Here is a 26,942-nt window from a genome sequence, read left to right on the forward strand (position 1 = left end):
ATTACCTATAAAATATCTAGTATATTTATTATAAAAATTTATACCTATATATCTTCCTATTAGGATCCTTAATTTAGTAACCCTGCTATAACTAAACCTAAGATAGTAGAGATATAGGTAGGATATAGGCGTCTCCTACTCTCTTATACTACTATATTTCCTGCCTTCCTAATTATTAATTTACCTTATAGAATGTCTATAATAACGCCCTCTCTACATAGCTATAGTCTACCTAGTATTAGTTAATAGGAGAGACTAGGTACTATATAAGCTAAAAGCTAAGACCACTAACTATCTAAATTATAGTCTAATACTACTAACTATAAAATTCTTATACCCTTAGTAATTCCCTAGGTATGTTATAAGGGTTGTAGGGGAATATTAATAAAGTTCCTACTAATCTATCTTGCTAACTTCTCCTTAACTACACTAAAACACTAGCACCCTAAATTAACTATCGCTTGCACGTTCTCTACTCTACCTAGGAGGAGGGGAATAAAGAAAGGAGGATTATTTAACCTAGCCTTAATATCTAGGGGACACTTAATAGCCTCTACTATTAATAATTCCTCTATTATAGTGTCCTCCTTATACCCCTAACTTAGCCTAAAGTTAAGGGCAGCTAGTTTCCTAAATTAGGGCCGCTTACTAATGCTGCAACTATCTTAACACCTACTAGTTATAGTAAGAGGGTATTAGGGCATGCACGTATAAAATAACTACCCTATCTATACTAGGTGCAGACCTTTGCTAGTTTCTGTGTATTAAATAGGTCCTATAGGATCTAGTTAGGATATAATATTAGTAGTTTAGTAGGTGCACTTAATAAGGCTGCTACTTCTACTATATTTATGTTGCTATCCTAATCTAAGTTAGACTTCTACTAGGGTTCCTTAGACTTACTAGCCTAAAGAAAGCCTAGTTCTAAAGAGGCTATTTTAATATCTACTATAATTGTCTTATATTCCTTTATAGCTATATTGTAGTTTATCCTAGAGACTCCCTTATTAAAGGAAACTAAGCGTATATAGCTATTAAGAGATTATTAAAGTTATAAAAGCTTCTATTTATTATTCTAGTATAAACCTCCTAACTATATAAGGAGCTATATAAAATTTATAAAGAACTCTATAAAAGGCTAATTTTAGCCCTAATATAAGTATTCTAACGTGACTTAGGCACGCTCCTGCCTATAATAGGTACTATAATAGAACGCTAGGTAGTTAAGAAACCTGCTTATATCCTAACGCTTGCGTGTACTATCCTTAAAGTATAGTACTATAGCGCGCTAGACTATAGGCGATAACTAGGACTAAATATATATAAACCTTACCTCCTTATCCCTAATAAAGACCTTGTCTGCACGTAGTTTAAACTCTATAGTTATTTACTAGGAGGAGAAGTTTGCCTTAGTGCTATTATATAGTAAGCTAACTAGGAAGGGTTTGCAACGTAAGGCGGGAGAGAGTGGAGGTAGCATATTATTAAACCTAGCAGGCTTAGAGGAGGGTTAGGATAGAATCTAATTATGTATTTCCTTGTTCTATTAATATAGTATAGCTATTATAGCAGAGTCTTAAGCCTATTATTCTATTAATCTATAGACCTATTATATTAGCCTTTCTACTATATTAGGTTGCACCTAGTTATTCTAAATATCTAGCGCGTCTATCTCTTATTACTATTATAGTATATTTAGAAGAAGATACTAAAATATTATAGACTAGCCTTAAGGGAGAATATAATAAGCGTTAATAATAGTATTTAGTATCTTAAAGGAGAGATAAGCCCTCTACGCCTTTTTATAGGTGTCTAGTGTGTTCGCTTAGTAGTGGTGTTAGACTTAGTCCGTCTTGTATTAGACCTAGGCTTAGGCATAAGCCTAAGTCCTTCACAATTAGATACGCGTCCTTTCGCGTTAAGCTGTTAAGCTTATAGTAATCCACACAGATCCTAAGGCCTCTATTTAGCTTCTTAACGCATAGGATAGGAGAGGCAAATAGGCTCTAACTAGTCTTAATAAAACCTTTCTATAGGTACTCTTATATATATTCCTTAGTAGCCTAGAGTTCCTTAGTATTTTAATAATAGAGGGGACTCTAGTAGTTTAGAAGGGGTTCCTCTAGGACTATCTTATAGTTATAAGGCTAGTAGATTAAAAGTTTATTAGCCTTAGCCTTATTAAAGACGTCCTAATAAGAGTTATAGTTAGATAGGAGCTTCTAATCTAACAAGCTATAGTTAAGAGTATCCTGTTTAGATAGGGTTTAGATCCTACGCTTAATCTTATACAGGCTAGTAGTAAAGAATTTATTAGAAGATTTTTTTATATTAAAATAGAAAGTATTAGTAGAAATAGTAGCAATTTAAAATTTTGCTAGTAGGGTAATAGTTAGCAATTAGACTAGGGTAGGTATTGTAATAGGTTTAGTAGCAGCCCTATAAGCAGCTAGGATTTTAAGTATACTACGTATCCTGTTAATTAAACTAGGACTGTTTTAGTTCTAGTTCTTCTCTTAATCCTAAAGGGCGTCTCTTTGCAAGATATTATAGGTAACTAGAGTAGATAGCACTTGCTAGTAGAGTTATACTAGAATAGGAGGTGCAGGGTTATAGGTTAGAGGATATTTCTCTAGCTAGATTAGTTAAGATTTATCTATATTAATTAGGATTTAGAACTATTTTAGCTAGTGTTGTCTAATAATATAATCCTAAGAACCTAAGTCTACTATTATAAAGGGGTAGTTATAAACCTTTTAGCTACTAACTATTATATAAAGCTAAATATAGTAGGTAACTAGGGAGGTAATCTAATCCTAGAACCCTTTAATAGTAAGCTTGTATAGTAGCTTTTAGATAAGTACCCTAAGTATAGTAGAGATATTATAAGCAATTTTTAAATTAAGAAATAAGTAACCTTAGGCCCTAGTATCTGTAACAATAAGGCAGAATTGCCTGCCTATTGTTCTATGCCAAGTCAGGCCTAATAAAGGCCTGACTCACTTATGTATATAGAGAACAGCTCGCCTATAGTTAGGATAGGTATATTCTTCTTATCCTTTTGTACAAGACCTATAGGTGTAGGAATCTTATCCTTTTCTGTATAGACGCGCACTCCTATATGCCTTTAAGTTATATAGGATACCTTTTAGATACCCTACCTACCTAAGTTATTACATTATAAGAAGAATATTATCCTAGCTAGTAATAGCATTTAAGAATATTGCACTTATTGTTATTTTAAGCTACTAATTTAGTTCTAGTAGCTATCTAACCCTGCAACTCTATAGTTAGAATAGCTATTAGAACTTCTAATAACTAAAGCCTATAGGCTTAGACTTCTAGACCTATAGGTGGTGCTAGATTACCTTTAGAAAAATCGCGTTAGATTGCGTTAAGGTAGAGACCTAGAGACTACTAAAAGCCTAGAGGAATTAGAGGCAAAGCTAATATCCTCCTATAACTAAACCCCCCCCTAAAGAAAAGATTTATTATTCTTATTAACTACAAAATATTAGATAAAGGTAAAGGAAGGGTATCTAGTTTAGCTACTTTTAAAAGCCTATTTACTAATAGAAAGAAATTAGATAAGGAAGACTTAATTAATAACGCCCTCCTTAAAGGACCTGCTTCCTATCTATCCCTTAAGGTACCTTATGCTCCTAGGAAATCTTAAAGTAACACCTCCCTTAAAGATAAATATATATTAACCCTATCTAAAAAGGAGAGGTTAGAGGAACAAGTTAAGTAACTTACTAATTAGTTATATAACACCTCCCTCTATAAGGAGATATAGGGTACTACCTAACCTAGCTAGTCTTTAGCTTCTATATTAAACCCTATAGTATATACTATAAAAGCTAAGAGATAATCTAAAAAGACGCTAAATATCTCTATACTTAGTAATAGTGCTAATCCTACTTTTAGATAATAGCAAGCATCTATTTAGGATAGGCTAGAGATTAACGCTAATTACTACCCCTCTTCTAGAGCTTAGATGGCGTTAGTCTAGGGACACTGCTTAGGACTAGCAAGAGAATACTTAGAGCCACGTTACCTATCTAATTCCCCTAGTCTTTAATTCTAAAAAGCTAAGGAAATAATTACTCTCCTTTAAACTTACTTTATTACTAAAAATAAGATAGCTAAGAGTTAGACTATATTTAACCGCCTATATATAACTAATATAGAGACGTTCCCTACTTTTAAGTTATAATTCTAGAGTCTTGCTATTAGAGGAGAAGTACCCTAATTAGAGTAGTATTACTACCTCTAGATAAAGATTACACCTTCCCTAAGGATACTAAATCTTACTTTCTAATAGAATTAGCACAATAATTTTAAGACTATAGTAGATTATCTTACTACTTTTAATATAAAACGCCGCCTATACCCTACCTTATCTGCTCCTACCTAGACTACTCTATTATCTAGAAAAGGACTAACCCCCTTCTAACACTCTAGAAACTAGTCCTATTTAGACGCTAATTAGAAACCCTATAATAGACCTTTAATAGCTAAACCTTATATGCCCTACTTGTAATAATAAGGTGTGGAAATTTGGATTACTAAGGTTAGGAATGATTTAGGAGATGGATTATTAGATTATATCTACTACGATCGTACTTATATATATAGAGCTTTAGCTACCCTTACTAGAAGGTGAATAATTAGTAAACCTTCCTTACTAGAGCTCCTGCTTTTTATTAGGCACTTAGTAGTAAGCTAGTAGTTAATTAGATAGTGGGTTATACAGGGGTATTAATTAGGATTAATTAGGATTAATTAGGATTAAGATACTCTATAATCTAGTTAATATCCCTCCTATAACACACCCCCTAGGTATAGGTAGATCTTTTATTGTTATAGTTGCGCTTATAGTTAGTAGGTAGTGTAGCTAATTAGAGCGTTATATATCTAAAGGGTTAAATTAGCTTACCCTTTAGATACTAACTAGCGCACCTTCCTTATTTAGCCTACGCTTGCGCGCGTAGATATTATCTAGATAGAGCTTTATAACTCTATCTACCTAACTATAATCTTTACTATAGCTTAAGTTATAAGATTATCTAACCCTAAAGATCTAAACTATACCTATATCCCTACTAACCTATCTTAGTTAAAGTTAAAACCTACTACTTACGCTTGCTCTACCTACGCTGCCCTTATTACCTCCTACGTAGCTAAAGCTATAGTTACTAAAGCTGCTACTACTAAAGAAGAGCGTACTACTGCTAAGCGTAAGGCTATTATAGAGTGTGCGGTAGCTAAGCGCGTAGCTACTACTACTATAGCTAAGATTGTAAAGCTAAGGCAAGGCGCTCCTACTCTAGCTCCTACTACTCTAGCTCTAACTCTAGCTCCTGCTCCCCCCTAGACCCTGCCTAAGGCCCCCGCTCCCACGCCTACTCCCTCTCTAGCTCCTAAGGAGACCCTAAGATCCTCCTATTATAGAGAGCCTAGTATTTATTGTGCTAAAACTTATCTAAATTATCTGCGCTTAGCGCTCTTTAATAAGTCTAATAGCAAGTGCTATAACTCTTCTAGTAGGGAGACTTAGTACTAGTAGTACTCCTCTAGGTATAGCTATATCCTAATATATATAATCTATACAAGAATTTTTCCTTTATAATACTTTTAGCAAGATCTTATACTAATAAACTAATAGCCCTAAGCTTGCCTAACGCTCTACGCTGTCCTTCCTAGTAAGGAAGCAGGTAGGTAAGAGCTAAGACCTTCTTAAGGATAAGAAGCAAAGGGTCTTAGTGCTCCTTAAGGAGAGCAAGGCTAAACAGCAGGAGCTAGTAAAAGCCGCTGCTGCTACTGCTAAGCTTGCGCGCAAGGCTGCTTCTATAGCTAAGGGCGCCTAGAGCTCCTTATTAGAAGATAAGGACTCTAGCTCCTCTAAGGTTCCCCCTATAGATCCTAGGATAGGGTAACCTAGGCAGCCCCCTATAGACTCTAAGGCACGCTTTACGCGCGTAATAGAGCTCCTTAAGGAAGCTACCTAGTTAATAATAGAGAGGTAGGCTATAGTTAGTTATTTTTGTATTATATTAATAGATCTTATATACTACCTTACTTTAATTAACGCTATATAATATATACTCTACTATTATATAACTTTAGGTGCTCCCTAAACCTTATAAATTATTGTGTAGTTAGGTTTTTAGTAAGCCTATTAGCTAGTATTTTGCTAGTAGGTAGGTAGGTAATATAGAAAGATCCCTTTATATACTCTTGCCTAAGCCACATGTTTTAAATATCTACATAGCGCAGCTTAGTAGTGATTCTTTTATTATTACCTACTACTAACCTAATAGTTTATTAATTATTACAATTAATTATCTAGGTAGTATCTAAAGTAAGGTGTATTTTGGTTAAAAAGTGTTTTAACGCTATTGCTTCTTTGCTTACTTGCTTAAGCGCAAGGAGCTCTACCTTAGTAGTTAAAGTAGTAACAGTTAATTATTAAGCTACCTTCTAAATAATAGGTCCTCTAAAGAGCGTGATTAGGTATCTATATAATAATCGCTAAGTATTAATATTATTAGCAAATAACGTATTACTATATATTATAAGCTTATTAGGATCCCTATTCCTATATTAGATTAATTAGTATTAAGTTTTGTATAGATAGACAATCACTTAATTAACTGCATTAAAGTATTATTTAGATAGGTTAGTAAGGTATTAGGAGAGCTAGGAGGCTATATAGGCAATATTAGGGCGCACTATAATTAAGGTGTAAAGGATTAATCTAACGCGCTCCTAATAGTCCTTAATCTCTTTTTTAGTGGCTTCTCCTATGCTCTTTTTAATATCTTTACTTAATAGTAGTGTAGTAGGGAATTTTCCTATCTCTGCTAGATTAAATTTCTTTGCAATCTTATTAATATATTTATTATAAACAAGCGTTATTGTCTGTCTCTTTCTATCCTAGATTACTCTTACCCCTAGAAACTAGCTTACAGGTCCCTTCTCTTCTATAGTATATCTTTGCTTTAGAGCTTGGATAACTTTGTAAGCTTAGCTTGCGTAGTTTTAGTGATAGAGCGATAGGATATTATCCACATAGAATATTAACAAGATACTGCGATCTCTATTAAAGAATAGGCATAGCTCCTCTTTAGAAGTAATAAGCTTATTTTCTTAGAGTGTAGTTAAGAGCTTGTTATACTATAATAATAGTAAGTCTTTTAATCTATATAGAGCTTATTTAAGCTTAACGCACTTCCTAGGTATTTAATATCCTTTAGGTAGCTCGCAGATAACTATAGGGTGTTAATCCCTTAAGGCGTTAAGGAAAGCTCTAACAACGTTATATTAATATATCTTAAGGTTAAACTTAGCTCTAATAGCTATTGCAGTCCTAAAGGTTTAAGCTACTAGGGTAGCTGCGTAGGTTAAATAAATTAAGTTAGTAAGCTGTAGATCTCCTCTTACTACTATCCTTGCTTTACACTTAATTAGGTAACTATCCTAATTAAGCTTGTATGTAAACACCTATTTAAGTAGGAGTAGACGCTCTCCTTTAGTTAGCCTATTAATCTCCTCCTAGGTACTAGCTTTTAGCAGAGTATTAATTTCTTTATATACTGCGTCTCTAAATTGCTATCCTATTTAGTGGTTATAGAGATCCTTCTATTATTTTAGCTCTTTTTATAGAGCGTCCTAGTGCGTATTCCTTTTAGGGTTTTTAGGAGATTTGCTCCCTATTACTACTACAATTACAGCGTAGATTGTAGCGTTTAGTTTAGGATATACTAAAAGATTGTGCAAGGGATTTCTAATTAGATCTATATCTAATAGATCTATTACTATATATATCCCTGTACTTGTAGAGCCTCCTAGTAGTTTATTAGGGTCCTGTCCCTAAGCTTGCTTACTAACACGCGTTAGTGGCAGTCCTTTAACTTGCAGTTTTCTGCTTTTTCTAGGAGCTCTAGGTGCCGCTTGTGAGGGATCTGCAGGAGATACAGAATCTAGTCCTAAAGCAGGTAGGTAGGAGCTCTACTTACCACCCCTATAAGAGCTAGATAGGGTACCCTTACCTATCTCTGTGCTCTTATAGAGTGACCTACTAATAGCACTCTCCCCTCTAGGTCTTTCTTAGGAGCTACCTATTGTGGCGTTAAAGTAAGTTAGATTACTACTATCTTAGGTAGTAAGACCCTAATCTATAACCTATATAGATCCTTTGTCTCCTATATTAAAGTTTAGTTCTAGTGTTAGTTTAGGAGTTTAGAGCCCTATTAGCTTAGGGGACTTTGTATAGATCCTTTGTGCTAAGCTAGCCGTGCTTAGTACCTACGCTAGAGGTGTCTGCTTAGGGGGTTGTAAATTACTAGGCTAGCTAGCCTAATTATCTACCTCCTCTAGCTCTACCCTACCCCCTAGCTCCTACACTAGGTTTAGTCCTCCTTGCTTACTAGACTCCTTATGTTGCTCTGCCGCAATATAAAGCTAATTAAAGATATTAAGCTCTTTATATGCTTCTCCTATATTATAGATCTTATCTTTGCTAATAACGTTAACTATCTTTTAAGCCTCTAACTATTAAAGCTACTCTAGATCTTTCTCTTTGTAGAAAAGATCCTTATTAAAGGTAATATTCCGCATTATAATAATTTAATTAAGCAAGGGGATCTATATCCTATATATATTAGATGCTCTATATCCTACTAGATATCTAATATAACCCTAAGGGTTTACCTTAAAAACCCTCTTGTAACGCCTAGCTGCTTAATCTCTATTAAGGGGGTAAGCTTAACAGCTATAGGCGTATATTCCGCTCTAATTAGGGCGGAGATTAGTAGTTGCCTCCCTTATCTGCTCTGGTTGCCACCACCTAAAGTATCTAGTAAACTAACAATCTAGCACTTTGTTAGGTGATATTATATCGTGAGTATAGGATAGGCTTATATTGTAGAGCTAAGTTGCTACTTTAATAATTTTAGGCTAGAGCTTTATTAGTAGGTTAGCACTAATCCTTATTTTAATTAATTTTGTTATAATCTCCTGCCCTACTCTTTCTACTCCTCTATTAGGTTTATAGGTATATACAGGTAAGCTCTTAATTTTAATACTATTGTTAGCTGCCTAGATCTAAAAGCAAGATTCGCCACACTAAGGGAGTGTTGCAACGTTGTTATCTTGTATAATCTTAACTATGCTAAGCTTATATTAGTTAAGTATTAAGCTCTTGAAATTTTTAAACACCTGCATAATCTTATTAAGGTTTTTGGCTTGCAGTAGATAGGTATAAAGCTTTCCTAAGTAGTCGCACTTTAATACTAAGATCTATTGCTTGTGAGCTATACCTGTTAGCATGTTAAATAGATCCTATAATACCTAGTAATATAGACGTAGTAATCTTTCCCTTAGTTGTCTTAATATAACCTGTTAGGCATGTATAATAGCGTAGTGCTTGTATTTGCTCCTAGGAGTTCCTTTAATCCTAACGTTTATTGCTAACTTAACTAGAGCTTTAAGCGCCTTAGGTCCTAAATAGCCTAATTATTAGTGCTAAAGCTCCTTACTATCGTGTCTTAGGTAAGTTATCTAGGATTGTTAGGGTTATTTAGGCACTATACTTTAGATTATTTAATAAGGGGTAGAGGGCTTGTATTCTAGGAAAGTTAAGTTAAACTTACGCAGTAACTTAGCTAATATAACGCTCTTTTCTAATAATCTAAACTGCAAGGTGGTATCTAGCCTAAGGAACTAAACTCCTGCTTTAAGTAATTAAGCTTCTAATATAATATTTATATAAAAACCTTCTACTAACACCACGTTAGTGAGCACTAAATCTTCTGTTTTTGGACCTCTTAGTCTATTAAGAGCATTAGGGATCACTCTAGTCCCTCTGCCTAAGATTAGAAAAGCTTAAGTTCCTGCTTTAACTGTCTTATATTTAACTAATCTAAACAAGCTTTCTTCTAGGTAGCTTATATTATTAACTAGGTGCACTGCACCCCTATTATTAAAGATAGTACTCTTTAATAGAGCGTGAGCTTTAAAGTCTATAGTTAAATAGATCCTGTTTGTTTTCTCTGCTATTAATATAGGGTTAATTAGTGCCGCCTAGATACTGCCTAGATAGGTGATTGCGTTTTCTTTTACCTTACTACTATAATCTTGATTAATAGGATAGGACTTGATTAGAGTTTTTCTTAACTCTTTAAATTTTAGATTCCTATTAATCTTTTTCTTAATCTCTAATTATTAAGTAGTAGTAAGCTTGTCACCTGTATTAATCCAAGCTTTGATAACATTTTTGCATTTAGGAGGTTTCTATAGGTAAGATCTACTATATAGATATAAAGACTCCTTCTTAGGTTAGTTAGAAGGTGGAGCTCCTATTATTGCAAACACTCTAGGACCCTTAGAGCTTAATCTTATGTTGTTCTCTTAGAGCAGTAATAAATAGATCTTGGCAACCTGTGGGAGGTTATAAGTTAGCTCTCCTATCACTAACTTTTTAATAATCCTTTAAAACATGGTTTAACCCTAATCTAGTAAGATCCTAGTAGATAGAGCTTTAAGATAATCCTATACTATAAGCTATCCTTTAATATTAGGAACGTTATATACCTTAGCTTGCGTATATAGGATTATCCACTCCTTCTACTAGTAATTAGTATCTTAGCTACTTATTCTTGCCTTAGCAAGATAAGCTTTATACTGCGATCTCGCCAGTGTTGCAGCGCTTAAGTTAGTTAGCGCTAGGTTATTGCGGAGCACTTAGATAAGTGCTTAGAGGGTTACTCTTCCTTAATTAACAAGCTCTATATAGGCTAGGGTAAGGATCCCTTAATCTACTATGTTGTTAACCTATGTAAAGAGGTTCTAGATTACTAATAACTTTAATGCCTAATCTAATAAGCAGGCTTAGTACTAAGCTATTTAGAGCTTGTACTGCTCGCTTGTTATATTAGATAGCGCGATATCTGTTAGCATGTTAGGCTTAATAGGTTTATTTTTAAAGTGGTTTTTAGCATCTAGAGCCTTAGGGTCTACCTCTGCCTAGATCCCTTTAGTTAGGGCATGGTATCTAAATTAAATGTACTAGGTGGGCCAGTTAGTTAATCTAGTAAGTAGGATATCCCCCTTTAGGATTTGGTCGCTTATAGTGGAAGAGTAATAAGTAAGCTTTTGCTTAAGAAATAGTATAAAGAGTGAAGCTTTCTAGCTTAGTGTCCAAGTTAAACAATACACTTAAATAGATAGGACGATCTTTAATAAGGTAAAGCGCGAACTAGGCTTATAACTGTGGAAATTTAGATTACTAAGGTTAGGAATAATTTAGGAGATAGATTATTAGATTATATCTACTACGATCGTACTTATATATATAGAGCTTTAGCTACCCTTACTAGAAGGTAAATAATTGGTAAACCTTCCTTACTAGAGCTCCTGCTTTTTGTTGGGCACTTGGTAGTAAGCTGGCAGTTGATTAGATAGTGGGTCATACAGGGGTATTGATCGGGATTAATCGGGATTGATCGGGATCAAGATGCTCCGTGATCCAGTTGATATCCCTCCTGCAACATAAGGCACTATCCCTTAAAATAATTAACCCCTATCTGCTACGCTAGCCACTCCTAGTGCTACTACAATAGGAACCCTAGTAAATTACTATAATTATAGAAAGCCTAGGCACTTCTCTAGTAACTGCCCTAAACCCCCTAGGATTTAGGCTATAGATATAGAACAGGTTATTAAGAATTCTAAGGAAGAAGAAGCTGCTAAATTAACTAATTTAGATAGCTATTAGACAGGAAATAATAACGCCTAGGAGGATCCTCCTTCCTAGGCCTAACTTAATATAACCTATTAAACCTTTCCTTAACTAAATTATTTATTAGTTCCTATTTACTTGCATATATAACCCTATACCTTAATAGATCTAGTATTTGCCTAAACACTTTAGTAGATACTAGGGCCTAAGGTTACTTATTTCTTAATTTAAAAATTGCTTATAATATCTCTTCTATACTTAGGGTACCTATCTAAAAGCTACTATATAAGCTTACTATTAAAGGGTTCTAGGATTAGATTACCTCCCTAGTTACCTACTATATTTAGCTTTATATAATAGTTAGTAGCTAAAAGGTTTATAACTGCCCCTTTATAATAGTAGACTTAGGTTCTTAGGATTGTATTATTAGATAACACTAGCTAAAATAGTTCTAAATCCTAATTAATATAGATAAATCTTAACTAATCTAGCTAGAGAAATATCCTCTAACCTACAACCCCGCACCTCCTATTCTAGTACAACTCTACTAGCAAGTGCTGTCTACTCTAGTTACCCACGATATCTTGCAAAGAGACGCCCTTTAGGATTAAGAGGAGAACTAGAACTAAAATAGTCCTAGTTTAATTAATAGGATACGTGGTATACTTAAAATTCTAGCTACTTATAGGGCTACTACTAAACCTATTACGCTACCTACCCTAGTCTAATTGCTAACTGTTACCCTACCCGCAAAATTCTAAATTGCTACTATTTCTACTAATGCTTTCTATTTTAATATAAAAAAATCTTCTAATTAATTTTTTACTACTAGCCTATATAAGATTAAGCGTAGGATCTAAACCCTATCTAAATAGGACTCTCTTAATAATAGCCTGCTAGATTAGAAGCTCCTATCTAACTATAACTCCTATTAGGACGTCTTTAACAAGGCTAAGGCTAATAAACTTCTAATCTACTAGCCTTATAACTATAAGATAGTCCTAGAGGAACCCCTTCTAAACTACTAGAGTCCCCTCTATTATTAAAATACTAAGGAACTCTAGGCTACTAAGGAATATATATAAGAGCACCTATAGAAAGGTTTTATTAAGACTAGTTAGAGCCTATTCGCCTCTCCTATCCTGTATATTAAGAAGCTAAATAGAGGCCTTAGGATCTGTGTAGATTACTATAAGCTTAACAGCTTAACATAAAAGGACGCGTATCTAATACCCTATTATAGATAATCTATTATCCTAGCTAGCTAAAGTAAAAATCTTTACTAAGCTAGATATTTGTGCTGCCTTTAATAAGATCTAAATAGACCCTAACTTAGAGGAGTACACTACTTTCCGCACTAGGTATAGTGCCTATAAATGCAAAGTCCTACTATTTAGGCTATATAACAGACCTACAACCTATTAGTGCTATATAAATAATATACTAATAGATTATTTAGATAACTTCTATATTACCTATCTAGATAATATCCTTATCTACTCTAAAAACCTTACTACTTACAAGGACTATATTTAAAAAGTCCTTAAGCGTCTTTATTCTACTAGATTATAGGCTAATATTAAGAAAAGCGAATTCTATATAACCTATACCTATTACCTTAGATATATCCTTACTAATAAAGGCTTAGAGGTAGATCCTAACAAAGTTAAAGTACTCTAAAACTAGTCCGCTCCCTAGATAATAACTAGAGTAAAGTCCTTCCTAGGATTTACTAGATTCTACTAGTAATTTGTAGAAAACTTCTCTAAGACAGCTAAGCCCTTAACTACTCTCTAGAGCCCTGCTACCCTATTTATATAGACTTTAGAATACTAACAAGCCTTTAACTAGCTTAGAAATGCCCTACTAGCAATCCTAAGCTTAGCTTACTTCTATCCTAAGTACCCTCTAAAACTAGAGACAGACGCCTCTAATAGAGTTATTGCAGCTATCCTCTTATAGGAGCATCCTAATAGGAAATAGTACCCTATATTCTTCTTTAGTTAGACCCTTACTAGTTCTAAACTTAACTAGGAAATCTATAACAAAGAATTATTTATAATAATCTACGCCTTTAAGAAATAGCGTGCTAACCTAATAAGTACTTAGCACCTTATTAGAGTATACATAGACTATAGAGCACTAGAGTACTTTATATCTACTAAAGTCCTTAGTGCTAGGCAAGCTAGATAGCTAGAGGTTATAAGTCCCTTTAACTTCTAAATTAAGTATACTCCTAGATCTTACAACACCTAAGCTAATATCCTAAGCAGAAGGGAATAGGATATAATTAACCTTAAGACTACTTAAAGGGATAATTATTTACAAGTAATAATTGCCCTAGATAGGTTACACCCCTAAATTAACTCTAACTTAGCGCAAGACTACCTAGCTAAGCGTTTCTTACTAATCCTTGCTTTAATTATAGTAGTTTAGAACCCTATAACTCTTAGATCCCTAGAACTTATTAAAACTCTTCTCTAAGAAAATAGGTCCTTATTCCTAATAGAAAGATTAGAGTTGCCTAAGCACTATTAGATAGAAAACAGACTCCTTCTCTACTAGGATTAACTTTGCGTGCCTACTAGATTAGTCCTATATACTAGACTAATTTATAAGACTTATAATTAAGTATCTACTACCTACCTATTAGCTACTAAAACCTATTAGATTCTAGCCTAATATTACTATTAGAAAGGTATAGAGACTACCTATAAACGCTACGTTTAGAACTGTATCCTATATAGGAGAGGGCACCTAAGATAGCACTAACTCCCTAGCATACTCTACCCCCTTCCTATCCCTAGTCTACTAATACAACACCTATGCATTAATTTTAAAGATTTTCCCTAGGATTAACGTGGTTATAATTAGATTATAGTTATTATTAATCGCCTATTAAAGCAAGCTATTACTATCCCTTACTATAAAACTATAGACGCCTAAGGTATAGCTACCTTATTTATTTAGTAGGTGTACTAATTTAGATATACTCTAGATACTATTATTTCTAATTAAGGCCCTTAGTTTATATCTAGTTTCTAGTCTAAGTTCTATTAGATTATAGGCACTAAAGTTAAGCTTTCTACTACCTACTATAAATAAACTAATAGATAAACTAAGATTATAAATAAGTATATTAATTAGAGACTAAGGCCTTTTGTATCCTATTACTAAGATAACTAGAGCAACCTACTACCTATAATAGACTATGCCTAAAGTACTCTTCTATATTTATCTATTAGTATAGCTCTATATTAGCTCCTCTTTAGTTCCTTACTAAAGTAAAGTTAGTATTAGAAACTAGAAAAGACCCTATCTACTATACTAGAGAAACTAAACTATAAGGACGCCTTATCCCTTGCTACTTAGATACACAACGCCTAGAAGATTACTAAAGAAAATATAGAAAGAGCTTAAGACTAAATACGCTCTGCTACTAATTACTATTACTATCTAGTTAACTAGAAGGTTAGTAACTATATTTATCTATCTACTACTAATCTTGCTATTTTATAACCTAGCTAAAAACTATCTAAATAATAGGAAGGTCCCTTTAAGGTATTAGAACAAGTAAGAAACGCGTATTACCTCTAATTACTACCTAGTTCTAAGATCTATAATATTTTCTCTCCTAATATACTATACAAAGATCCCTAAGACCTATTACCTAGATAAGAGGCTCTAAAACCCCCTAGTACCCCTATATAAGGTATAGAGGAATAAGAGGTAGAAGAAATCCTAGCTAGCAAATTATATTAATCTAAGCTAAAATATAAGGTTAAGTAGGTTAGATATAATCCTAATTCTATTTAGTATCCTACCTCTAACTTTATAGGTGCTCCCTATAAATTATAGGTATTCTACTAATAGTATCTAAATTAGCTAGGTCCCCTACGCAGCTTACTAAAATAGATTTAAGCCTAGGAAAAAGGTAAAGAGGATCTAATATTACTTTATAATAATTATACCTAATATTATAACTAATTTATATCCTATTTAGCTACATATTATTTATTAACTACTATCTATTATTATTATTCTTATTACTATTTATTATTATATCCTATTTAGAACTATCCTAGAACCTTTAAGTTCCCTAGGACACTACCCCTAGGAAACCTCTTTATTCTATATCTATCTCTCTGTTAGAACCTAGTTTAGACTCTGTATTAGCTAAGATAGCGCCTAGACTATCTTTCTTAGCTAGCTTCTAGATAACTAGTGCAGTAGGTGTAGGAGCAGGTGCAGGAGTAGGGGTAGGAGCTAGAACTAATTTAGACGCTTTCTTATTAAGCGCCTTTATCTTAGCCTATACTATAAAGGTTACTTCTTAATTTAGTGCTATTTCCTCCTTAAGTTTATTAATAGCCCTTATTAAGCCCCTAACTACTAAGACTATCTTATAAATACTATTCTAAAGCTAACGTAAATTAGATATAGTAGTATAATATATAGCTATAAGGATCTTAGTAGCTTCTATACCCTTAGTCTAAGTATTAGTAATAGTAACGCACTTAGTAAGGTTTTAGGTAGCTTTTTAAATAGTAGCCTTAAACTACTTAACATCCTTCTAATAAGTAACTATAGCTTCCTTATCCTTATCCCCTTTAGTAGGGTTTACTACTAAGCTATAGTACTTATCTAGAGCACCCTTAAGGGTAGAGTACTCTTAGCTAATAAAAGAAGGAATCTACTAGAATTAGTAAAGGAACCCTATTAGACTTAGATACTTACTAGATTATAATACTTATTCTAGGAGATATAGTACTAGCACTTCTTAGAATTCTTTAACTTAAAATTAAAATTATTAAACCTGCCCCTAGCTAGAGCCCTAACTGCCCTTATATAGAGAGCGCGATAAGCAATAGGGAGGACTCCTAGTAGTACTAGTACTAGCATAGCTAAAGGTTCTAATTTAGATTAGCAACTATTTAATTATATAGATTAAATACTTACTAGATTTTAGATAGATTAGGTTAAATATTTAAAAAATTAGGGATATAGGAATAAGAAAGTTAGTAGGTAGAGGGCTAGTTATATGCAGGCTAGGGATAGGGGTCTGTGCCCTAGGAAGAAGAAGTAAAGGTAAAGGTAGAGGTAAAGGTAGATTTATTTTGCAAAAAGCTCTTCTTTTATAAGGGATCTAAACCTAATCCTAAGGATAGGGACTATCCTTTCTCTATAGGAGGGGGTAGTATAATAATAGGGTAGAATTACCTACCTATTATTCTATACTAAGTTAGGCCTAATAAAGGCCTAACTTACTAATATATATAGAGAATAGCTTGCCTATAGTTAGGATAGGTATATTCTTCTTATCCTTTTATACAAGACCTATAGGTGTAGGAATCTTATCCTTTTCTGTACAGACGCGCACTCCCATATGCCTTTAAGTTATATAGGATACCTTTTGGATGCCCTACCTACCTAAGTCGTACAAGAAGTAATAGCGTTAAAACGCTTTTTAACTAAAATACACCTTACTTTAGATACTACCTAGATAATTAATTATAATAATTAATAAACTATTAGGTTAGTAGTAGGTAATAATAAAAGGATTACTACTAAGCTGCGCTATGTGGATATTTAAAACATATAGCTAAGATAAGAGTATATAAAGGGATCTTTCTATATTACCTACCTACCTACTAGTAATATACTAGCTAATAGGCTTACTAAAAACCTAACTATATAATAATTTATAAGGTTTAGGGAGCACCTAAAGTTATATAATAGTAAAGTATATATTATATAATATTAATTAAAGTAAGGTATTATATAAGATCTATTAATATATAATATAAGAATAACTAACTATAGCCTACCTCTCTATTATTAACTAGGTAGCTTTCCTAAGGAGCTCTATTACACGCGTAAAGCGTGCCTTAGAGTCTATAGAAAGCTACCTAGGTTACCTTAACCTAGGATCTATAGGAGGAACCTTAGAGGAACTAGAGTCCTTATCTTCTAATAAGGAGCTCTAGGTGCCCTTAGCTATAGTATTAGCCTTGCGTGTAAGCTTAGTAGTAGTAGTAGTAGCTTTTACTAGCTCCTACTACTTAGCCTTACTCTCCTTAAGGAGCACTAAGACCCTCTACTTCTTATTCTTAAGAAGGTCTTAGCTCTTACCTACCTACTTCCTTACTAGGAAGGATAGTATAGAATATTAGGCAAGCTTAGGGCTATTAGTTTATTAGTATAGATCTTACTAAGTATTATAAAGAAAAATTTTTTATATAGATTATATATATTAGGATATAGCTATATATAGAGAAGTACTACTAGTACTAAGTCCCTCTACTAGAAAAGTTATAGCACTTGCTATTAGACTTATTAAAGAGTATAGAGCGTAGATAATTTAGATAAGTTTTAGTATAATAAATACTAGGCTCTTTATAATAAGAGGATCTTAGGGTCTCCTTAGGAGCTAGAGAGGGAGTAGGAGCAGGAGTAGGGATATAGAGTAGAGTCTAGGAAGGAGTAAGAGCTAGAGTTAGAGCTAGAGTAGTAAAAGCTAGAGTAGGAGCGCCCTTTCTTAGCTTTATAATCTTAACTATAGTAGTAGTAGCTATATACTTAGCTACTACATGCTCTATAATAGCCTTATGCTTAGTAGTAGCACGCTCTTCTTTAGTAGTAATAGCTTTAGTAACTATAGCTTTAGCTATATAAGAGGTAATAAAGGTAGTATAGGTAGAGTAAGTATAAGTAGTAGTTTTTAACTTTAACTAAGATATAGGTTAGTAGGGATATAAGTATAGTTTAGATCTTTAGGGTTATATAATCTTATAATTTAAGCTATAGTAAAGATTATAATTAGGTAGATAGAGTTATAGAGCTTAGTCTAGATAATATCTACGCGTGTAAGTGTAGGCTAAATAAGGAAGGCGCACTAGTTAGTATCTAAAAGGTAAGCTAAATTTAACCCTTTAGATATATAACGCTCTAATTAGCTATACTACCTACTAACTATAAGTATAACTATAATAATAAAAGATCTACCTATACCTAGGGGGTGTGTTATAGGAGGGATATTAACTAGATTATAGAGTATCTTAATCTAATTAACCCTAATTAATACCCCTATATAACCTACTATCTAATTAACTACTAGCTTACTACTAAGTGCCTAATAAAAAGCAGGAGCTCTAGTAAGGAAGGTTTACTAATTATTTACCTTCTAGTAAGGGTAGCTAAAGCTCTATATATATAAGTACGATCGTAGTAGATATAACCTAATAATCCATCTCCCAAATCATTCCTGACCTCAGTGATCCAAATTTCCACAAGAACATATCTATTCATCGGCCCAATGAGTACGTCCTTGACGACAACGGCTAGCCGCTGTCGAATGCACTATACACATGGCGTCGGATTAAGGTGTTTCTGACAGTATGTTGCTTCCATTGAGGTATGTCAGTGCGGTCAACCAAAATTGTTCACGAGAGTCCTTGATTGTTCTAACCATTAGCGGTCCTTTGGTCTTGAATGCGGGTTTCGCGCCAACAAAAATCACGCCACGACGGCAAATTCACAGCGGGCTGAAGCGGGCAGCTAATAACGCCCTTCCGCTTCATTTGGTGGACTACCTAAATGGAAAGATTCAAGAGTCGACAGGCCGAGGCCAGTCATGAAGTGCTATCTGCGGTAGTGACAACACCATTACTCCATAGCTTAGCATGTGCTATGTACATCCCCGAGGGAAGCGGATACGAGGCTTATCATCATCCAGAGCGGATGAATATATGTACCAAATGGCCAACCAACCATCACTTACGGAAGTGCTCCAACAGATGAGTTACGTTCGCTCTTTGCGAAGATGCCATGGTGGATCTTGAGGATGAGGACTTAATGTGTGTGAAAGGCGACGGAGGTTATGGCAATTAGCTCTGCGGCAGAACAGAAGGAAATCACCATACCATTATCCAAGTACTTCCAATATTCCAATAGATTTTAGCCTCGTAAGAAGGAACTGCCTCAAATTAATCAGCATCAGTACCCAATATGACATGTGGAATAAGCCCGGCCAAAAAAATGCTCGGCTCTGAGTAAGCCCCAATGTGGCCTTTATATCTTGCATAGACGTCTTCAACGTAGACCTCAGACCTTAGTAGCCAGTTCGACCTGGTACAAGGTTGTAGCATGATCCACCCTTACTGAACATGTTCTGCAAGTCTGCAGCAATGACATCTGGTCTCTCCCAAGCCGCAAAGTGGCCGCCTTGGTCATTGTCACTCTCATATACAAGCGGCCCTAATATCATGTCAACGAAGTATCCGGATGGTATGTGGTTGAAAATTCACCTAGAGTCTTTGCCCATATCCTCGGTACCACGGTGATCTCTCTCGGAAAGTGAGCGACTCCCAACTTCACTTGGCCGATCCATTCACTCGCTCGATCTCGATTTTGTACCTTCTCGGTAGGGTTATGCCCAGCCTCGTAGTATATTCTAACATGTGCGTTTGGACCTGCAGTACTGAACCAGTAGATGCTGACCCAGGTCAGAATCTCGTCATCAGTCCACGGATATTTGTCGGTCCAGTCAATGAGCTTCTCATAGATCCAAGCCAGTAGAGCAACCGGGCTATCCGCGAATGCATATGAAAGCGTTTGCGGTCTGGTGGCTTGAAGCAAGCGATATGCTTGGCCTTCTTCGACGAACCAGTCACTGCGCTCGAGACCTTTGGATTCAGATTCGGTGTATGGCGTCACTACGTGCTGGAGAGCGAGTACCGGCTGTGTTGCAAACGTCGGCGGTTTCGCTCTGATCATGTTGATGTGGCTTGCAAGAACATGAGAAGGATACAGAACGCCGATTATTCTGGTAATATAGAAGCCCCAATCGCCTCCTTGAGTTATGTATTTCTCGTATCCCAAATCCTGCATGAGTCGGTGGCATGTCTCTGCATACTGTGATAGCGCAAATCCAGGTTTTGTGATTCTCTGGCTAAAGCCGAAGTTGGGGAGTGATGGTGCCACAATATGAAATGCAGACTTCCCGTTCCTTTCACCATCTTTGAGGAGCGGGAGCAGTTTGGTGACTTCCATAAATGATCCTGGCCATCCATGACAAAACAGGAGCGGAATCGCGGCCGGGTTCGAGTTCTTGATGTGCAGGAAATGAATGCCAACATCGCCAAAACCCTCGACTTGCACTTTCTTGCAATAGTTGGGAAGCTCGTTCAGCTTTGCCTCGGCTTTGCGCCAATCGAAACCTTTTTCCCAGTATTCGGCGAGATGTTTGACATCAGTCAGAGGTGATCCATATAGCCATTGGTTGGGAGCATCCAGCTCATCGGGATAATCTGCATCTGATAGTTTCCTCACGAGCTTGTCAAGTGCTGATTGGGGCACTGATATAGTATAGGGTTCTGGTTTGAAATGCATCTGGGCGGCAAGAACAGTCGGCTTTGGCGGATGCACGTGTATCAGACCTGAACCTTTTAGAGTACCCTTGGGAGAGTCAGGTGTTTTTGGATGTAGCTGGAAATTATCGGAAAGATGTCTGAAGTGTTGGACATGAAATTATACCCCTCACTCGCACCTTTAAGCTACCGCCAATCAAGCCATCTTAAACGAAGCAAACACGCGCTTGTAAGTCAGCAACTTGGGTTTGTTATAAACGTAGCTTACTACATTTGCACATGCATAACACATGTGGCCCTGTTCCTCAACCTGTAGCTTCCTGTTAGGAAGGTTACTACTTTAGGCTATGCTTTGCTTCGTAATGATTGGGACCAGCGTTGCACAGCATACAGCAAGACAATCCATAGTTGATGACAGCAGTCACGATAAATTGATATGGCCTAGTACACTGGACAAATTGCGTGGCGACAACTGCGCCAGCCGTCCTTCGTTATTCATCTAGCTTGACATCTCATCTTGTACCAGGGACTCTTCAACTGCAGATTTCTTGTCACAAGAATTCATTAAAGATTGCACAGCGTCTTTGAACCAACTCAGTCTGTCTGCATAGCATCCATATTGATATGCTTCGATTCACTCGAACCAATCGACAGACTTTCTAGCGCAAGCTTCGCCATATGTTCATCGACCATCAGCTTGATGCTTCGATATTGAATGCTCTCTGGCCCGAAGGTAGACAACGCGTTGCGGAGCGAGCTTTGTAGCTTCAATAAATCAGTCAAATCATTAGTCGAGAATGGTTAGTCGGATGACATTTTTGATTCAATGCAAATCCACGTACAGAGAGTAGAAGATCGTCCACTTGGCCAGGCATGATTGAGAAAGTTCCTGATGATATTGATTCCTGTTTGTAGATGGCTGTCGTATGACCAAAATGAGGAGCGTACTACTCGATAATAAAGGGATATAATGCGAAAAACGCTGTGTGCAGGTAGTTGGGTGATTAGAGTAGGTGAAAGATGAATACAGACAGGTGCGGGGGGGAGGCTCCCGTATAGGCTGCAGAACCTCACGATCTTTGTCAAACGGGGTAAGGAATAGAGCTAGGCAACACTTGATAAACACAAGCATAGAATCTAGCTAGCCCTATTTCACACAAGCATGAAAAAAATTATGCATAGTAGTATAATACAGCTGGCATGACATGCTCATGCAAATAAAGAGGTCATCAAGGCAAAAAAAAGCAAACTCATGATTTTGATCAGAGTGGGATTCGACTGGGGGAATAATGTTAGGACTGGATACCCAACTGATGGAGGTAGTAAGAGGGGAAAACTTACACCCACGCCCGTGAAGACTGCGGAGGATGTTTAGAACGAACCTAAACGCAGCGCCTTAGACCACTCGGCCATCTGACCGAATTGGTTAATGATTGATGGCAAATTTTGCCGTTCTGAAAAATATATACTGATTTTATCACTCGAGTGGACCTGGGTGGAAGAGGTCTAGTTTGAATGCAGAAAACTGTGGAATAGGGTATGCAAGAATTTTGCTAAGTGAGGGGTAAGCGGTTGGGACCCTTGGTTGTGCGAGGCATGAGGGGCGCATTGGGTTCCGTTATTAGCCGGATTGGGATGCGGGCTCAAAGTTTGATAGGGTCACGTTGCAAGTGCACAAATTGATCATGGCTGCATGATGACCACGAGCCTACAAGCTGATTGGAAGATGTTAATGGGACAAGTACTCTATGAAGAGGTCCACAGTGAACAAGAACCAACAATTGGTTGAATCCAACCATCACTCTGCTGATCTGCTAGTAGCCTGCAACGTGTAGCTAGACTAGTGGCGATGTGAGACGTGATCAGTATGAGTCTTGCTACGCATGACTGGCCGACCATGGCACAGTCCTACCAACAGTGACACGAATGGATCCTCGTGGTCACACATGCAAGAGTCACTTGCGAGCGAGGAGTCATATCACGAGGTACAGGCATTTTTTTGAGAACCGTGTATATAGAGGGACTATCTCACGAATCTTCAGCCGCAAGCTAATAATTGTAACGATGAATATACCAAAACGAAAACCAAAACGAACAAAAGTTGGCATCACGAAGCGGAAAACGCGAACAATGTGTCGGCACACACCAGGTGGAGTCAATCAACCACAGGGGGAGACTGCACACCGGTCGTTAGATACATAATAGCATCCAAAAAAAAAGCGAGGACGATCCATCACCCGAAGACGACAGACGCATCGCTTACAAAGAACATCAAGGAGATGAAAAAAAAACTTTTGTCAAGAGGAATAAGCTGGTGGACGCCAGCTCCCTCAAGACCATTGAGAACCATGTTGATGAGACCGAGATAGTCAAGACCCGGTGTGTCCGAGAGCAATAGCGATGCTCTTCCACTTCTCTACATCCGCCTCGAGCTCAGAGTTGCGACGCTCAAGTTCGCTGACATGATCGAACTTCCTCTGTCGAGATTCACGAGCTGCAAGCGTATTGCGAGCTCGCTTCAAAGCGACCTTGTCGCTAGGATCAACGGTGATTGCTGGTAGTTCACCCTTACGACGACGCGCCTTACTGATGCCATTGATGGAAGGCGAGTTGTTGACAGATGACTTTCTGCGATATGAACTGTTCAAGACCCGAGGGGAGCCGATACTGGAGGATCCAGATCGCTCCATGGACTGGCTACTGATAGTTCGATCCATTGGAAGTGAAATGGCTGCAGGAACATAAGCAGGCTCTGGAACCGTGTTGTCCACCTCGGGGAACAAGGATGGCCAAGATGTGTCATCAGAGGGCATGCAGAAGTCGCCCTCGAAGCTTGGCGAGCAGTTGAAGCTGTCAAACATGTAGGGCGTATCGTTGATATCGGGCGAGGTCAAGTTTGTGAACGCCGTAGATGGAGGGTTAGATCCAAAGGCATCGTTAAAGATGTCCTTGGGGGATACGGTGCGCGTGGAGCCGGAGGCAACGGAAGGATCGTTGACGGCTGTGAACGCGTTGATCCCGTCAAGAGAAACAGCTCCGGAGGCGCGGAAGCCAGACAACAGGCTGATGCCTGAGTCAAAGGAGTTGTTGCTGTTCAAGTCTGCAGCCATGGTGAGCTTGGGATTGGCATTGCAACAGTCATGCACCGTACCTGCCATAGTTGTGGCGTTGTTCAGTTGTGGAGTGTTGTTGCTAGAGCTGGAAAACAGGGGAACCGGGGGGCGTTGTCGTAACTGAGGCTGCTGTAATTCTGTGGTCGATGAAGGTGCAGAATTGGCGTAGAAGTGGCCGTTGTTAAACGTATGCGGAGGCGGAGGAGCGCTCGGTGCTCGCTGAGGTCGCTGGGGTACCTGAGCTGACTGGTCGAAGAGCACAAAGTCCTGAGGCGAATCGAATGCGTGTGGTCTGGTCGTAGATGGTTGCCGATAGGCTTGGGGAGCTGGTGAAGAGTGCCATGGTGTCTGATGAGAAGCCGTGGTGGACGACGTGAAGTCGAACGGGGTGGAGGACGGCGAACTTAAGTTGCGCGGGGCAAGACTTGAGTTCAGAGGTTCCAAATTGGAAGTCTCTGAAGGGGGGGTGAAGTGGAGAGAAGGGTTGTTTGTGTTGAAATCCAGGATTGCGAAAGGCGCGGAACGCTAGATGGCAGCCATATTGATGACTGTCGTGGGGAGAGTGAATGTGTGTTTGTGTGGTAAGGCGATGGATGAAAGGGAAGATTTCAGGCAGCGAGGGAAGGTGGGGGATTTAAAGGCTAGAGTGTAAGGCGGAAGCGAGAACGGCGGCAGGAAGGGCCGATCATCTTGTGACTCACAAAAGATGCAGGAGCGCTAAGCCGTGGCCCCCAGCATGTTTCGAAGTCATCCGGCCAATCCGCGAGGACAGCGAGGCCATCCGGCCATCAGCACTAGCATTGAACAGGCATAAGGAAGCGTCGCCCTTCAAGAGAGTCGACGTGCGCGAGAGTGTGCCGCGCAAAGCAGACTCTCGTCTTTATTTCTCTGCTGTACCCTCGGAGACACGGTTGTGTTGCTGGCAGCCTGCGGACAGACGGTGACGGTACGGGTACGGCGCAGTTCCTCAAAAAGACGTCGCACGTCACTTGTGTGACAGCTGCGACTTGTCCCAGACGCGCACCACGACGTGTCCGCGATGCGCCCTCTCGACTTCTTCCAGGCATCAGCTTTGTCCCTTGTAGGTACGAGTACATACTTTCCTCTAGATAGGGCGTGCAGGACCAAGCCTGGGACATCCTGGTCACCAACCGGTGGAGGTGATGTAGATACCTTGGTGCGAGAGGCTAGCTCACTTCGGCTGAGATGCCTCGTCTTCCACACTTGCAGGCGGAGAGGGCGGCGTTGCGACTGCGCCCTTTTGGCGCTTTCTTTTGTCAGCAGGTGGCATTCAGTTGGGAGGAATGCACAACTGGGCAGTAGTACTTTCAGCGTGGCCAGCAAACTCTTTTCGTGGGCGCACGTTCGTGTCGCCAAGGATCGGTGAAGGACAGGTGTGGAAGTCAAGACAGCGTCCAAGACAACGTCAACGCCAACGTCAATGTCAACGTCGTCTCCGTTCCCACAGCCACAGCATCGGATCCGAAGATGACTTCTTCCCTGCCAATATGTACATCGATCTAGCAGCACTCAGCCTCCCTTCGTATGCAAAAGTGTGGAGCGCATGGTACACATGCTCGTTGGAAGCACAGAGCTAGTCTGGGCGTACTCTAGGTAGTATGGTACTTTGCTTTCCTGCTGGTCAACAGCACCACGGTTTCGAGACATACAGGTCTCCTTCGTGGCCGTGTCCAGAGCCGCACGCAAGTGGACACTGAATAGTAATCCCCTGGCATTCAGACGATGGTTGCGATGCTGTGAGCACCACCGCGGGAGTGCTCCTCATCAGCAACCCTTATGTGGAATGGCTGCCCAATCCCTCTGTGGGACAATGCGTAGGTACCGGTAGGAGCTCTCGTTGCAGCATTAGCTTCGCGTAAAAATGTCCCACAAGGCTGACCAGCGATCGTGTGAGCTTTGCCTCCGTCTGTGAATTCGGGCTGCGCGACGCTTAGCTGGTTGGCCGGCAACTACGACAGACCGTAGGCAATGTCGACAAAGACGGACGGCTCTCCACACTCCACACTCTCCATGAAATTGGATGCCGACATGCCACCTGAATTTCGTGATGCTGGAGTCGGAGAGGAAACCGGTGTGATTGGCTGTCAGTTGTCCAACCAGAGCATGGATGCGTGCTAGCTTCCCAGACTCTCATCCCCCACAACAAAGGCTTTCACGTCAGTGGAGCATGCCATCTTTGGCCTGATCGCCCACTTGGATGGCCACAACGCTGAGCTGATACTCAAACATCCCCCGATCAACGAGTATAGGTGTTTGCGCTGTGGTCTTACCAACTCGCTGTCCTGCCGTTCTGCTGTTCTGGGCTGGAGCGTAGTTGGCAGCCAGGCAGGCATCGATCTCGATCGCCCTTGCCAGACTTGAAGCTGAGCTACCGGTACCTACCCACCCGCTTTCACCCGCTCCCTACATGTAACCCCGAACCAAGAAGTGATATTGGCTAGCACGCATCCGAGTTCAGCGCACGCCATATTCTGAGCGGTCATCGACAGTCTCGCAACAGGGCCTAAATGTCAGCAGCAGAGAAACTGCACTCGGCCTGTGACGAATGTCGTAAGTACCCAAACTACCCTTGGCAAACCCTCTCTGCCTTCTACTCACAACTGATCGCCCACGAGGTTCACGAAAGTTGAAATGCTCCGGCGATACGCCGGTATGCGTACGATGCAAAAAAGAAGGCATAGGCTGTGTTTATTCGCC

General features: G+C 38.3%; 3 protein-coding genes across 3 annotated transcripts; all 3 read right to left on the minus strand.

Annotated features, from left to right (window-relative positions):
- Positions 1 to 20,005: 20,005 nt before the first annotated feature.
- On the minus strand, positions 20,006 to 21,133 carry IAQ61_005850 (uncharacterized protein; the record flags this gene model as incomplete). The annotated part of the gene is made up of 1 exon (XM_066096960.1): positions 20,006 to 21,133. One exon carries the CDS (start codon positions 21,131 to 21,133, stop codon positions 20,006 to 20,008), a length of 1,128 nt encoding a protein of 375 aa, XP_065952952.1.
- A 572-nt stretch (positions 21,134 to 21,705) lies between these two features.
- On the minus strand, positions 21,706 to 21,986 carry IAQ61_005851 (uncharacterized protein; the record flags this gene model as incomplete). The annotated part of the gene is made up of 2 exons (XM_066096961.1): positions 21,706 to 21,876; positions 21,954 to 21,986. The coding sequence occupies 2 exons, from the start codon at positions 21,984 to 21,986 to the stop codon at positions 21,706 to 21,708; spliced, it is 204 nt and encodes a 67-aa protein (XP_065952953.1).
- Positions 21,987 to 23,480: 1,494 nt separating this feature from the next.
- Positions 23,481 to 25,321, minus strand: IAQ61_005853 (uncharacterized protein; the record flags this gene model as incomplete). Its single annotated transcript, XM_066096962.1, has 2 exons — positions 23,481 to 24,677; positions 25,181 to 25,321. 2 exons carry the CDS (start codon positions 25,319 to 25,321, stop codon positions 23,481 to 23,483), a joined length of 1,338 nt encoding a protein of 445 aa, XP_065952954.1.
- Positions 25,322 to 26,942: the final 1,621 nt, after the last annotated feature.

The sequence above is a fragment of the Plenodomus lingam genome (assembly GCF_022343315.1).
Source record: "Plenodomus lingam strain CAN1 chromosome Unknown contig_23, whole genome shotgun sequence".
In the NCBI taxonomy this organism is placed as follows: Eukaryota; Fungi; Ascomycota; class Dothideomycetes; order Pleosporales; family Leptosphaeriaceae; genus Plenodomus; species Plenodomus lingam.